We start from the raw sequence: 12,624 nt of genomic DNA, 5'->3' as shown, positions 1-12,624 counted from the left end.
ACTTTATTGAAGTGAATTGTGAATGAGCGTTCCAAGGAGGAACGTCTCCATGATGTGAATGTTAGAAGTTATGTAGTATGACCATGGTAAAGCTGCTGATGGCTGTTCATCCTGATATTCCGTGAGTGCTCATCCTCAGGTAGAGGGGAGTAGGTCATGCGTGAGAATGGCAGGAGGCCCTAGTCCTACTGAGTACTTTGGACTGATAGGGTTAACCTCGGGTGGCAGCTGTTGAGGGCATCCCAGTTACTACACCACCCGGGTGCAAGAACGCCTGTAGATACATGGCTTCATACAGTCCGGACAGTCGTCATTTATAAGAATTTGGATGAGTTATATTATGCTTTGTGTATGTACTGTTATTGATTTGTACGATTGATTTTATATGTTAAAGTTTATGTTGGTGATATGAATTAAATTACCTAAGCTTACCCTTGAAATTCCTTGTGTTGTCTACTGGTTATGTTCGTCCGTCTTGTCAATGCAATGATCATCCGCTGTGGATGTGAGCAGATGGAGAGGCACCACTTGAGGTAATGCTGGAAGAAGAAAATTTGGAGGACGCCAACCTGGTAGAAGTTGAAGTTAAAGCTGAGCAGTAAAGCGCTCGTTTTGTAGTAGCTGTTAGTGTCTCCGTATTATATTTTGGGACGTTCGGTTATTTATTTTGTAAGACCGTTCGTCCAGAACTTGATATTTTTGTGGTTAGATTTCTGAACGCTGTATAGCTTTGTACGTTCAGGTTTTTCAGCTGTTGTAATTAAAACTGCACTGCAATTTCTGTAAATGTGATTAGTTCTAATTAATGGTAATTACTATTTATTGGGATGTTACAAAGTCAAATTTGATTTCAAATTTTAAATTAAATTTCGTGTTAAAGTGAGATAAATTAAATTGAACTTATCTTTAATCTTACATCTAATGTCTTCTTTATAATTGATAGTTTAAGATTTTTAAACGACTTTGCTTAAAACTTAAGATTAGAAAATAACAAGACAAAACATAAAAAAGTAAATGTAAAATTTAAAAGGAAATAATTTTTTTTATAATTATTATTTGAGATATAAGAGAAAGAAGGTAGACACTTTTTCAATAGAGCAAAGAAAAAAGCAACTGAACCTCACTATATATGCTTCGTTATTAGGATATTGACAATTTTTCATTTCTCTTTTCGCAAAATTTCGGATCTCTTCAGTTTCATTGAATCAAAACCCTAATTCCCCCAATTTCACTTTTAACATCGAAAAACCTATCTCTCTCGTTCTCGCTCTAAGTTGCCGACCGTTTTCCCGTTCTACAGCTTGATTCTCAGGTTCTTTCTTCTTCTCTTTCTTCTCCTTCTTCTTCCTCTGCTTCTCAATTCTCTCCATAGTTTTTTTCCTTTTAAGCTCAACCATAATTATAAAAAAAAAATTGCCAATTAAACTCTAATGTTTGGTTTCAGTTGTTTAAGTTGTATTTTTCTCTTGCTTTCGCAATTGTGGAATTTCGCGATTTGCATTCAGCATTCAGTGGTTATTCGAATTTTTGGAATCGGAATTTCGGGGACGCGTTTGGATTTGGTCTGAGTTTGGTTTTGTTGTTGATGGATCCTTGGTCGGGATTTGCTGTGAATTTTGGCTTGTGTTACTGATTTTGATTGTGCTGTACTGGGTGCACGTCGGCAATATGTTCTAAAGACTGAAACAACAATAATGGCTTTAATTAGTAGCATTGGATAAGCTGTAGTTGATAATATGATTTTTTTCATATTTTTCCTTACTATATGATGTGCTTGTTCTATTACGACTATGTTGGTGGTTGAGTTTGTGTGCAACTGATTGTATGTGTTGCTGTATCTGATAATGCTATCTTTGTTGCAGGCAGGTTCCATATTTAGGTGTCTGCCTTTCATTAGTATAGTACTGAAACTACTGTATTAATTAATTGCTTATCGGTGTTTAAGTTGACTGTAACGATCTTTGCTTAAGTTGGAATATCGTTTTCTTCGTTTTTTAATTCGGGATGAACTTTACCGCAATAGGAGTGTGTAATGTTTTTATCCTGCTCAGATTGTCTTGTTTTTTTTTTCATAGTAAAAGGGATTGAAGGTAACTATTAAATAGTTAGTAAGAGTGGAAGGTTAAGTATATAATTTGATTTAGTCTATCCAAATTTACATGGGGGCGTGCCAAAATAGAATATGAATCAAATACTTATAACTCTGATTTTGTGATTTTTGTTTAAGTTAGTGTTCCTTCAACATATCGATATACTGCGGGGAAGTCCACTGACGACATGTAGTCCTATTCTAATTGCTAATTTCCTCATTTTCATCATAATATTCTGTACAGAAGAGGAAGGTCTGGTAATAGATTAGTAATATTGGATGATGTTAGGACTAAGACTAAATAGAACGGCGCTGGGTCTTCTAAGGCTTATCTGCAATGAATGTCGATATTTATTGAACTTGACAAGTATGCTATATTTGTACCTTCCTTTGTTTGGTGACCGACCTGTATTGTATATCTTTTATGGTAGTAGAAGGTTAAGTATATGGGAATTATGACCTGTTGGAAACTTGATTTATTGCACTTAGGTTTCAAAATAAGGGGAGAAATGTTTCAGTGGATCTTTGTTATTGGTTCTTTATATTTTGTTGAAAATTTTGATATTATTGTACCTGTACCTGATTGAAGTGCTGTAGTTGTATCTGCGTGTTGAGTTATTTATTTGTTAGGAAATCTTTTTTGTTAGGGTGTATACAAGGATATGTAGGGGATATTGCTAGGGAATTGGCCTGATTGGTGGTAACTGACTGCCAGCTCGGCCATGGGGTAGAATTGGAGGGAAATTCTGTTGTAAGCTATGGAGAAACATTAAACAAGAGAAGAGTAGAGAGAAGCAAAGGAAGTAGTGTCTAAGGAAGGGATGCAACGGTTCATGGCCTCTCCAATATCCTACGTTACTCAAACAGGTTTTGTTAGATTACGTGATTCCTGAACTCTATCAGTTTCCATCCTTTCTATACTTGATTAAACAAGTTGTAGTAATATCTCCTCAGGTTTTCTCGAATCACACTCACCCCCTTTTTCTATCCTTATAATGGCCCCCCTTTTAGGGGGTGTAAGTGTAATGTTTCTTAAAAATTTAAGTGATGCATGTGTGATTAAAAAGGGACGTCAGTGTAATGTTTTAAAAGCAAAGTGCAGGTCTGTGTAGGATTTTAAAATATTTGGAGTGTAACTGTAATTTTAAAAAACTTCTGGGGGTGTATGTGGAATTTACACAACAAATTATCTACTTTGTTTGGGATAAGGGTTACAAAGTGTGGAGAGATGCTTGTATTGTTTTGGTTGTTTTAAAATTTTAATTGTTTTAATTTTTCCTGATTAAAGCACTGTAGTTGCATCTGTATACAATTTGTGCACTAATCACTATTAGATTCCATTCTTTCAATACTTAGATTGAAACAAATTATTGACTCTTGCTTTTCGTTCTGGTTTTTTAAAATGGTAGCAATGCAATTTTCATGCTCTGTAATGTGCTTCTGTAGAGAGCATTATTTTTGGTCGTCAAATAGATTTTGCATTGTATGAATCCTTTAGTACTCATTAAATTTATAGAGATCGTCATGGACATAAATAAGTTATTCCAGAGAAGGAAACTGCTAACCAATGCAACAAGAACATTTGAGAATCTATGTCTGAACCATAGTAGTAAGTATCGTATGAAACACAATACGAATTGTAAGATACGATATGATTCTCCACCTATATGTATTGCTTGGCTACTCGTTTTTGCTCCCGTATGTTGTTCATATCGTATGATTCGAATTCTGAATCGCTTCGAATCACCCCGAATCGTAGCTTGAATCGTAGCATCCATGGACAGAGATGTTACTCGCAGTGGCACCTCTCATGCTGACACCTCCCACGGTGGCTACTCTTGCTGCAACAACTCTTGTAACAGTGTCTCTCGCAATGGCGCCTCTTGCCGCATGCCTCAATGCCTTCCCTGATGAGGGAGAAGAAGCCAGCAGACCTTGCGACAGTGGCACCTCTATGGTAGCTACTCACTGCAGTGACACTCATGCCGGCATCGTGTGCGTCTGTGAGTAATGACAACCTTAGGGTTTTAGTGGGTTGGAATTGGGACCCATTTCTAACCTTAAATTTTAGCCCATTTTGTTTAAAACATTTTAAAGCCCAATAAGTAAATGGTGACTCCATCTAAAACCACTATACAACCTAACCCAATCCAACCATTATAATATTAACTTAATTTATCCACTATACAACCACTCTTTTTTAATGTGATTGTTGTTGTTAATTACATCTCTACATTTTTGTATGTCTTGCATGTTACGTTTTTTACATGTTTACGAATCTTACCATTCGCGATAAGAAAAATAAGCTCTCAGATACGTGATTCAACTACCATGGTTTGAACTCAATCTATGCATGCCACAAATATTCAGGGGACAGAAAAGCAGTTTCTTCTGGAGGAAACTTCTTTTAACGATAAATATAATCCATTTGGTTTTGTTGAATTATATTTTTTTATTGGTTACTCGCCCTCTGTTTTCCTTTTCCTTCTGTAGTTGGTAGTAGTTTAAACTGGGTTCTGTTGTCATCCTGTAATCCTTAAAGCACTTGGTTGTTTGCAAACAGATCCATATGCATGATGGTATTGATGTTAACAAAATGTTGTCTAGTAGATGCGATTTTTTTTTTATTTTGTTGATGCCTATAATATTGCTTCTATAGTAATTTCTTAGTTCACTAAAAATAATTTAATCTGATTATTTCTCTTCTATTTTTCAGGGACATATTCTTTTTTACTAAAAAGATGTCTCCTTCCAAATCTAAGTCTAAAGACAAAAAGGCAGGCAAAGAAGGTCAGAAGCCTGTTGCCAAGTCTTCAGGATCTGCTAATGCAGTAGCTGGTGTACCAGCTAGTGCATACAACCCTTTATTGGGAACATTCCATACTTTGGAGATGCAACCGGCATCTACATCCCAAGTACAATCAAATGGTCGTTTTCGGAATATAGATGAGACAGATGAACATCCTACTGGCTCAGTGGTAGCTGGTGTGGAGTATGATTCTGTTTCTAACAATGGTAGTTGGTCTGGTGAGTCCGAGGACCATAAAGAGAAATCTTCCAATCCTCCTGTTCGACTGGAGGCAGTTCCAGGAGCGGATAATGACAAACGAGAGAAAATTCGCCAGAAGAATGAAAAGAAACATCAACGGCAGAAGGAAAGACGGGCACAAGAGTTGCATGATCGTTGCAGTGGATATATTATGTCAAGGAAACTAGAGGCACTTGCTCAACAGCTTGTGGCAATGGGATTTTCTCACGACCGTGCAACAGTAGCATTGATACTGAATGAAGGAAGGGTTGAGGAATCAGTAGCATGGCTCTTTGAAGGTGGTGAAGAAGCAGATAATCATAAAGATGCAAATATAAGTGGGAGTAATTTGAAAATTGATATATCAGAAGAACTGGCTCAGATTGCAGACCTAGAAATCAAGTTCAGTTTCTCAAAACAGGAGGTTGAAAGAGCAGTTGTTGCCTGTGAGGGTGATCTTGACAAGGCTGCAGAGTCTTTGAGAGAATTGAAGATGGATCGACCATCTGGTCCACCAAAGCCAGATGAAGTTGGTGATCCTCCTTCATTTGATGGTAAGCAGACAGGAGTTGTGAATCAAAATGCTAGGCCACAGTCTAAACCCATTCTTTCTCCGAATCAACTCAAAAAAGATGAAAAGGATTTTAACTATACCAAGCAAGCAGTTACTGGAGGGTCTGCGGAATCCAGCAACAAACCTATGCAGCCTCTTAAGAGAATCCAATCCAAGTCTGATTGGGCAAAGCCTCAACAAGCTTCAATACCAGCTGACAAGAGGTGGCCAAGTGCAGGATCTAATCCTTCGGTTTCTTACTCATTGGCATCACCATTACAAGTGTCACCAACACCTTCTAAGACAGAAGCTTCTTATGTGGCTGTTGGAGGTGATTATAAGATCCTTCAACCTGGTCAAGCTAAGGAGCCAGTAATTGTGATGCAGCGGCCTCAAACTGTTAATACAAAGCAGATTCCAGCTGCCAGCTTGAGTTCTTCTCCTCCTGGAATAGCTGCCAGTTGGTATCCAACTAACAGTGTAGAAGTTATGAAGTCCAATGGCTTTATGTCTCACCCTCCTAGCTCTAAAAGCCTCAGTTCAAACTATTTCAGTTCTAATCAAATGTACCACCAACTTCAGGGTCAGCCTCCTCAACAGTTTGTGGCTGGCAATAGCAGTTCGGTAGATCTGCAAGCAACCAACCGAGGGAGTAGCCTATGGAATAGAACAATGGCTGCGTCTCCAACGCTTGCTGCTGCTTCTTCTCTTGGACTCTTTTCTGGGCTGGGATCTGCAGCAACTTCAGGGTCAACTTCTCCAGTAGACTGGAGCACTGGTGGGTCAATGCAATTTGATTATACCAACATTGACTGGTCCTTGGATAGAGGCTTATCTCCACCTAGGTCTAATGCATTATTGCTTGGGCTTTCACCTTTTACAAAGAGTAGTGCTCTATACGGCTCAAATGCTTCTGGTGTGGATCCTCAGCCAGCAATTAGATCATTACCCTCTAATGGTAGCATTGTTCCCTTGCCTGGATTGCAAGATGGTGGAGTATCTCCTGCTGAAACATCAGGTTCTCGGGAATGGAGTTCTCCATTTGAAGGGAAAGATCTTTTTAGTTTACCGAGACAGTTTGTTTCTTCTCCCTCCCTGTAGAGTAGAGGGGAGAAATCAAATGAATAAAAAAAAAGACCAAAAAATGTGTGGATTTGATGTTTGTTCTTATGATGCTATAGTTCATATGATGTTGGTCGTAAGCTTTCTGTGAAAAACAGGCGTCGAATTTCACATGCACTGTACACTTCACCGTCGCATGCACAATTCACTTTCAAACCTAAAAGTTTTCCACGTCCAAAACCGGATATTTTTGTTATACTGCAGCCTCAAAAGGACACTGTATAACTGGGTAGAGCCGTGGAATGTCTGATAAAATCTCATATTCCATGATTCCCCAGTCCTATGACAGTGTAGTGGCAAGTGGTACATTTTTTCAAAGGTTCAATTATTAAATTTATCATTTAATAATTATTATTTTCTTAATTTTATCACCTTTTCATTTTCATTTTACAACTTTTAATTTTTCACGTATTGTATGAATATCTTATCCAAAAACGGATCATTAAAGTGAAAACGGAATGTTTTAAATTTAGATAGAGATATTTTAAGTGGTCAATTTCGGGAATGATAATAGTTCAATGATAAATTGTGTAATGAAGTTTTTTAAGCCAAGGTAAATTCTTTTATATGACAGGTTTGAAAATAGATATAGTCACGATACACATTGGAATAAAAACAATTAAAATTTTGTGGAAGATCATCTACGAGAGATATTTGTATAATGTGGTGTTTTTTCAATAAATTTTCATCAATATGTTTAATAGAAGGATTGTAGTGAGTTATTGGTGGCGTATTCTGTGTTAATATATAGACGACCAACATATCCGCATACTGTAGCATTCAATTTCAATAGGATGCCAGATTGGCATCTAAAAAGAAAACCTTTAAAGCATATATATATATATCAAATGAATTTGGATAATTTGAGAAAATGAGTTTATTTGCATTTCTGGCTGGACTACCTATCCCACGTTTATGCTATTTTATTTTATTTTTTATTGTTGTATAAAATTGATTGTATGCTGAATATAATTAAATATGTTTTTTATTATTTTATTAATATCATATATTTATAACTATATATTTAGATTTTATTTCATATTTTATATTTTATTTTACTTGTAGTTCATGAACCATTTATTTAACCTTCTGATAAATATTTCTATATTTATATCGTATGTATACTACTTCCCACCAAGCTAATACCAGCTTGAAAAAGGGATAGCAAGGAGAAAATTGTCAAGTATTCTGTGCAGGTAAAATATCAAAAATCAATTTTTCACCATATAAACATTCCAATGTCAATTACATTAAGTGATTCAAAAATCAAAAAGACCATCCAACTTTGAAACAGAACTAAGATCATCTTTAACTTGCAACATTATTTTTAGGGTCTCTGAATAATTGCTAATAACCACGACAAATTATTCGGACATTGTTACTTCTTAGAAGCCCTCCTTAATATTTATTCAACCGATTATCTCTCTAACGTTATTGTTTCCCAGCAGTTAAATTGCAAAACTTAATTTTTACATCATTGAATGATGCAGGAGAAAAAGACAAGATAATGCAATTCTGCATTACAGTCTTCTTATCTTGAAAGACCATATGCTTAAACAGAGTCTGAAACAACAGAAGCAGAGGCAGAAGAAGGATTTGAAGCAGGTTCTTGATACCACTGGTTTGCCTCCCTAGTGAGAAAATAGGCATCTGCAAATGACGGTGAGAAATTCACATCAAAATCAAAATCCATCATAAGCTCATTCTAAAACACCATCTAATAAATATATGTACTTAACTTCTTGGTAATATAAAATGCATACACTTGTTGAAATAGTTTCACTAAAATAACCTCCTTTTCCCAGTAAATGCATTACTTTTATCTGGTGCATATATACATTAACAATGATATAGTTTAAATTAGAAATAAAATTAATACTTCATTGAGTGCTGAAATAAAATTAACCCTTTCAGTTAATGCAGTTAGAGAAGAACTTTTAAGGACTTCATTCAACAGGGGCATTTGAATTGACCTTAGTTAATTTTTCAAATTAACATAATATTGTAAGGGATTTATGTTTCTGATGACAACTCAATTTGCAGATGAAATGCATGTTGCACCTCTGCACATTCTTATATGCTATATAAGTAAAATTAGCCAATGTGAACAGGTAAAAATGCATTTCCCACTTTCCAAATCATAAGTAATGTAGAATTACTCATTTCAGCTTCTGGATAATGGATGTCTGCACATGGAACTAGAGCTTCAATATATCAAACATGGATGTAATTTTCTACTTTCAAGTTTAATTTATCAAAGCTTACCTGATAAGAACACATCTTTGTATTCATCATCATCATAAACAAATTGTGGAGGATCAGGAGAGCCAATTCCAACAATGGTGCTTCCACTGCATGAGATGTATTCAGACAGCATATAAAATGATTGCATCTTTTCAAATCATGACTCCATATTACAACTAAAAGAAAGAAGATCAAGAAAAATATTGACCACTTCAGAAGAATTAATACCTCAGTTTACTTTTATGTATAACCTTTGATAGAATTGATTATAAAAGAATTGTAGAACATAGAGGATGAAAAACCTTATTCTCTCATATTTCTGAATGGAATATAAAGGGATAAATATGGAGGAACAGGAGATAATAATTGTGAAGAGTGACTAACAGCATTGCTCTGTGGCAGAAGGGATTAGTATCACATACAAAGGGTGTGGAGAAACCTTTAGAAACAAACACACAATATATTTGTGCCTGGGGCCAGCTCTAGCATGTTTCTATGACTTATACAAAAATGACAGTCTAGATATTAAAGAATAATAGGTTTTCCAGTGTTTTCACCTTCCTGACATAAAAACAGCACCATATTCTCCACGACCAGCTGCACTAATGCGCTGCTTCAGTCTTTTGAGAGATGGGAGAACTTCAAACGCGGGAGGTTCTGGAGATGAAGGAAAAAGGAAAACATGAAAAGAAAATTAAAGTCAAAAGCACCAGAACAGAACTTCAATGAGAATCAAATATAACTGTGCCAATGATTGGAAGAATTGATGTTGTGCAAGATATTAAGGGACACAGTTGATATTTCAGTAAATTGTACATACAATTATATAATGAAAATAGAATAGTAGAATATCAGTTGTGCTATTTACCATCATTGTAGATCTCATAGAATTATGTACAACTTGCATTCAATAAAATCAAATCAAAGGAAAAGTGAGAAAATACATAGCTAAAAGCATACCTAAATCATTAATACAAACATCTTGTGAGATTCCAATTTTTGAGATCTTGTCCAACAATGTTAAAGGATCAACATTACTAGTCTGGTCCAAACGTAGACGCTGTACCATTGGAAGTTGTTAAATTCGGGACTAAAAGTTGGGGGAGGGGGGTATGATTTCATTAATACTCCGAAAAGACAGATACCTTGTAGACTTCTGCAGTCGAACATGCTTCTGGGGGCTTTATGAGAACCATTGGAACGTCCAGAGATACTGGTGGAGGAATATTCTGAACAACCTGCACAGGTGAAAGAAAAAATCTTGAATAAAATACAATGAAAGGGAAATCATCTTGAATATAAGTTTAGCTGCCTGCAAATGGTTAAAAGGTTATAAATGCATGGGAATTCTTAGACACAGTCGAACACAATAGTTACATAAATCACTTCACATTAAATATTTTAGGAACAGACAAATTCCTTTCCATCCATGACAAAAATGATCTGGTGTCTGTACTAAATTATTAAAGGTTTCAGTAATAAAGATCAATCTTGGCGATCTGAACCACAATGGTAAATGCTGGATTCACTTGGCCATCTTACATACAATAATATCAAAGTTTTATACCATGACTCTTTAAGCTGTATTCTAGGAAGTGACATAAATCCCTTCACAATTATAGGATCCAATCAGAATTGTGAAATATTATCAATATCAATTGGTGACATACATGGTGAATCCGGACAGCAAGATGTAACAATAAATAAGAAAGCAAATTGCGAATGGAAGGTACCTAATTTTTTGACTAACCTCTCCTCGACCAGTGCAATAGGCTGCTCCCTGAGAGAAAAAGAAGGGAATATCTGATCCAATCTCACTTGACCATTCTTGGAGTTCTTTCTCTGAAGCAAGGCAACCACTGAATTGATTTGCTGCCCATAGTGCAGTTGCAGCATTGCTACTTCCACCTCCAAGCCCAGCCCCAGTAGGCACGCGTTTATCCAGATGAATCTGAAAACAACATGAATATACATTATACACATGAAATCTTGGAGTAAGTTGAGTTTATTGGATGAAAAGAAAGAAGCATGCAGCTTTCAATTAAAAATGGTAAAATAGGAAGAGAATAAACATCGTTACTTCGTACCCAAAAGAACTTGTCACTACCAGTCTTCTTCCTATAAAGGTTAAGCGCCTTAATAATCTGTTAAAAGAGAATTTCAATATAACATTCTCTGGAATCTGAACAGATAAATGACCAGAAGAAGAAAAGAATGAGAAGGGAAACATTAGTACCAGATTTCTATCATCAAGGGGCACCCCAGACACATTGGTTGATAGACTATCCTTGGTTTTTGAAGGTGACAAAGAGAACTTAATTATGTCACCAAGACTTATCACCTGAAAGACTCCAAAAATGCAAGTAAGACATGCTCAAGAATGCATAAACCATATTAAAAGGTAAATGAAATAAGAGAGCACTGAGGTAGTTGCCAAATTGTCATAACCTCTTACATGAAAAAGGGATGCCAAGTCATGATACCCATCTTCCCTCTTGTTTGTTATTCTCAAGAAAACATTTATCTGCAGAATAAAGGGTAGCAATTTCAACACAAAACAACCAAATTTGGGTAGCCTCCAAGAAAAAGCACGGGGAAGGTGGTTACCTTGCAAGGAGAGAACAAAGTAAGCCTAGAAAGGGGAGCTTCCCTGTCCACTTCATCAGCCAACTTGTTAATCCTTGCTTCAGGGTCATACACAATCTAATCTCACCAACAAAAGATTAGAAATTTTTTTAAAAACATCTGTTGAAAAGCAAAATTCAACCCTAAAACAAATGTTATTATACACAAACAACCACACTGAAACTTCGATCCAAAGCATAACACACTAAAAAAAAAAATTCAAACTTTATCCCTAAACAAACGTAATTCTACACAAACAACACTACTGAAACTTCAATCAGTCAAAAGCATAAGAAAAAAGAAATTGGGGGAGCAAAATATGTAACCTCTACTTGTCTCTTAGAAGTATTGGAATCGGAAACCATGGCTCTAACCAAGTGAGGTCTCTGAAACCGAAGCTTAGAATGAAAAGTGGATGACCCATTTGGTCTGAATTGAGAAAAATGGCTACTTCTGAAGGAGTTTTGAGAAGCGGGGAAGACATAGCTACTGCAAAGAAGGTGAGACGCAGCCATGTGTGGTTGAAAGATCGGAACTTCAATTCAGCTACAGATTGGGTACGTCAAAAAAAGCGCTTCTTGTTCGTTTATTCTTCCTACAAAATCTGGTCAAATTCAATTGTGCCGGTAGGAAAAATTCTTAAGAATGGTTTAAACACTGTTTTAAAACTCTAATTCAAACGGTCAAAGCCGACAAATCACTTCTTTACATGTTTTTTTCAGAGTCTGGGTAGCAGAGCAGGCTTTAATGGGGGACTGATTAAAGAAGCACTTAAGTTATTTTAGTTAATATATATAAATATTAAAACTTTAAATTATATATTTTTATTATAAAAGCTATAACAATTACCAGTAAAATAACAGTCATTAACAAATTATTAGTTGGTGATTTTCTCCAATTCAATCCATAATTTGTAAAATTAACAGATGTTAATGCATGATCAAATTTTCAAATGTTACGAGG

At 35.8% G+C, this 12,624-nt stretch overlaps 2 protein-coding genes across 5 annotated transcripts; one reads left to right on the top strand and one right to left on the bottom strand.

Annotated features, from left to right (window-relative positions):
* Positions 1–1,154: 1,154 nt before the first annotated feature.
* Positions 1,155–6,872, top strand: LOC124840683 (uncharacterized). Of its 4 annotated transcripts, XM_088116700.1 has the most exons (4): positions 1,155–1,312; positions 2,737–2,956; positions 3,849–4,092; positions 4,806–6,872. In XM_088116700.1, exon 4 carries the CDS (start codon positions 4,831–4,833, stop codon positions 6,769–6,771), a length of 1,941 nt encoding a protein of 646 aa, XP_087972826.1. In that variant the 5' UTR covers positions 1,155–1,312; positions 2,737–2,956; positions 3,849–4,092; positions 4,806–4,830; the 3' UTR covers positions 6,772–6,872. The 4 variants fall into 4 exon arrangements, with proteins under 4 accessions (XP_087972826.1, XP_087972828.1, XP_087972827.1 ...); XM_088116702.1 differs by lacking the exon at positions 2,737–2,956; XM_088116701.1 differs by lacking the exon at positions 3,849–4,092.
* A 1,122-nt stretch (positions 6,873–7,994) lies between these two features.
* On the bottom strand, positions 7,995–12,408 carry LOC124840684 (4-diphosphocytidyl-2-C-methyl-D-erythritol kinase, chloroplastic-like). The gene is made up of 11 exons (XM_047316785.2): positions 11,988–12,408; positions 11,644–11,739; positions 11,492–11,560; positions 11,273–11,377; positions 11,124–11,180; positions 10,787–10,987; positions 10,182–10,274; positions 9,997–10,096; positions 9,594–9,693; positions 9,058–9,143; positions 7,995–8,442 (listed from the first exon to the last, which is right to left on the bottom strand). Exons 1-11 carry the CDS (start codon positions 12,174–12,176, stop codon positions 8,345–8,347), a joined length of 1,194 nt encoding a protein of 397 aa, XP_047172741.2. The 5' UTR covers positions 12,177–12,408; the 3' UTR covers positions 7,995–8,344.
* Between the last annotated feature and the right edge of the window lie 216 nt (positions 12,409–12,624).

The sequence above is a fragment of the Vigna umbellata genome, chromosome 5 (genome assembly GCF_029865625.1).
Source record: "Vigna umbellata cultivar VRB3 chromosome 5, Vumbellata_1.0, whole genome shotgun sequence".
Taxonomy (NCBI): Eukaryota; Viridiplantae; Streptophyta; class Magnoliopsida; order Fabales; family Fabaceae; genus Vigna; species Vigna umbellata.
The sequence above is the reverse complement of the archived record's forward strand: the minus strand, read 5'-3'. Positions and strand labels throughout refer to the sequence as shown.

Coding starts and splice junctions, on each gene's coding strand:
- LOC124840683 (XM_088116699.1), top strand. CDS start 4,831: ATGTCTCCTTCCAAATCTAAGTCTAAAGACAAAAAGGCAGGCAAAGAA.
- LOC124840684 (XM_047316785.2), bottom strand. CDS start 12,176: ATGGCTGCGTCTCACCTTCTTTGCAGTAGCTATGTCTTCCCCGCTTCT. Junction 11,740..11,987: donor CTTCTAAGAGACAAGTAGAG/GTTACATATTTT, acceptor TGGTGAGATTAG/ATTGTGTATGACCCTGAAGC. Junction 11,561..11,643: donor CTTTGTTCTCTCCTTGCAAG/GTAACCACCTTC, acceptor TTTATTCTGCAG/ATAAATGTTTTCTTGAGAAT.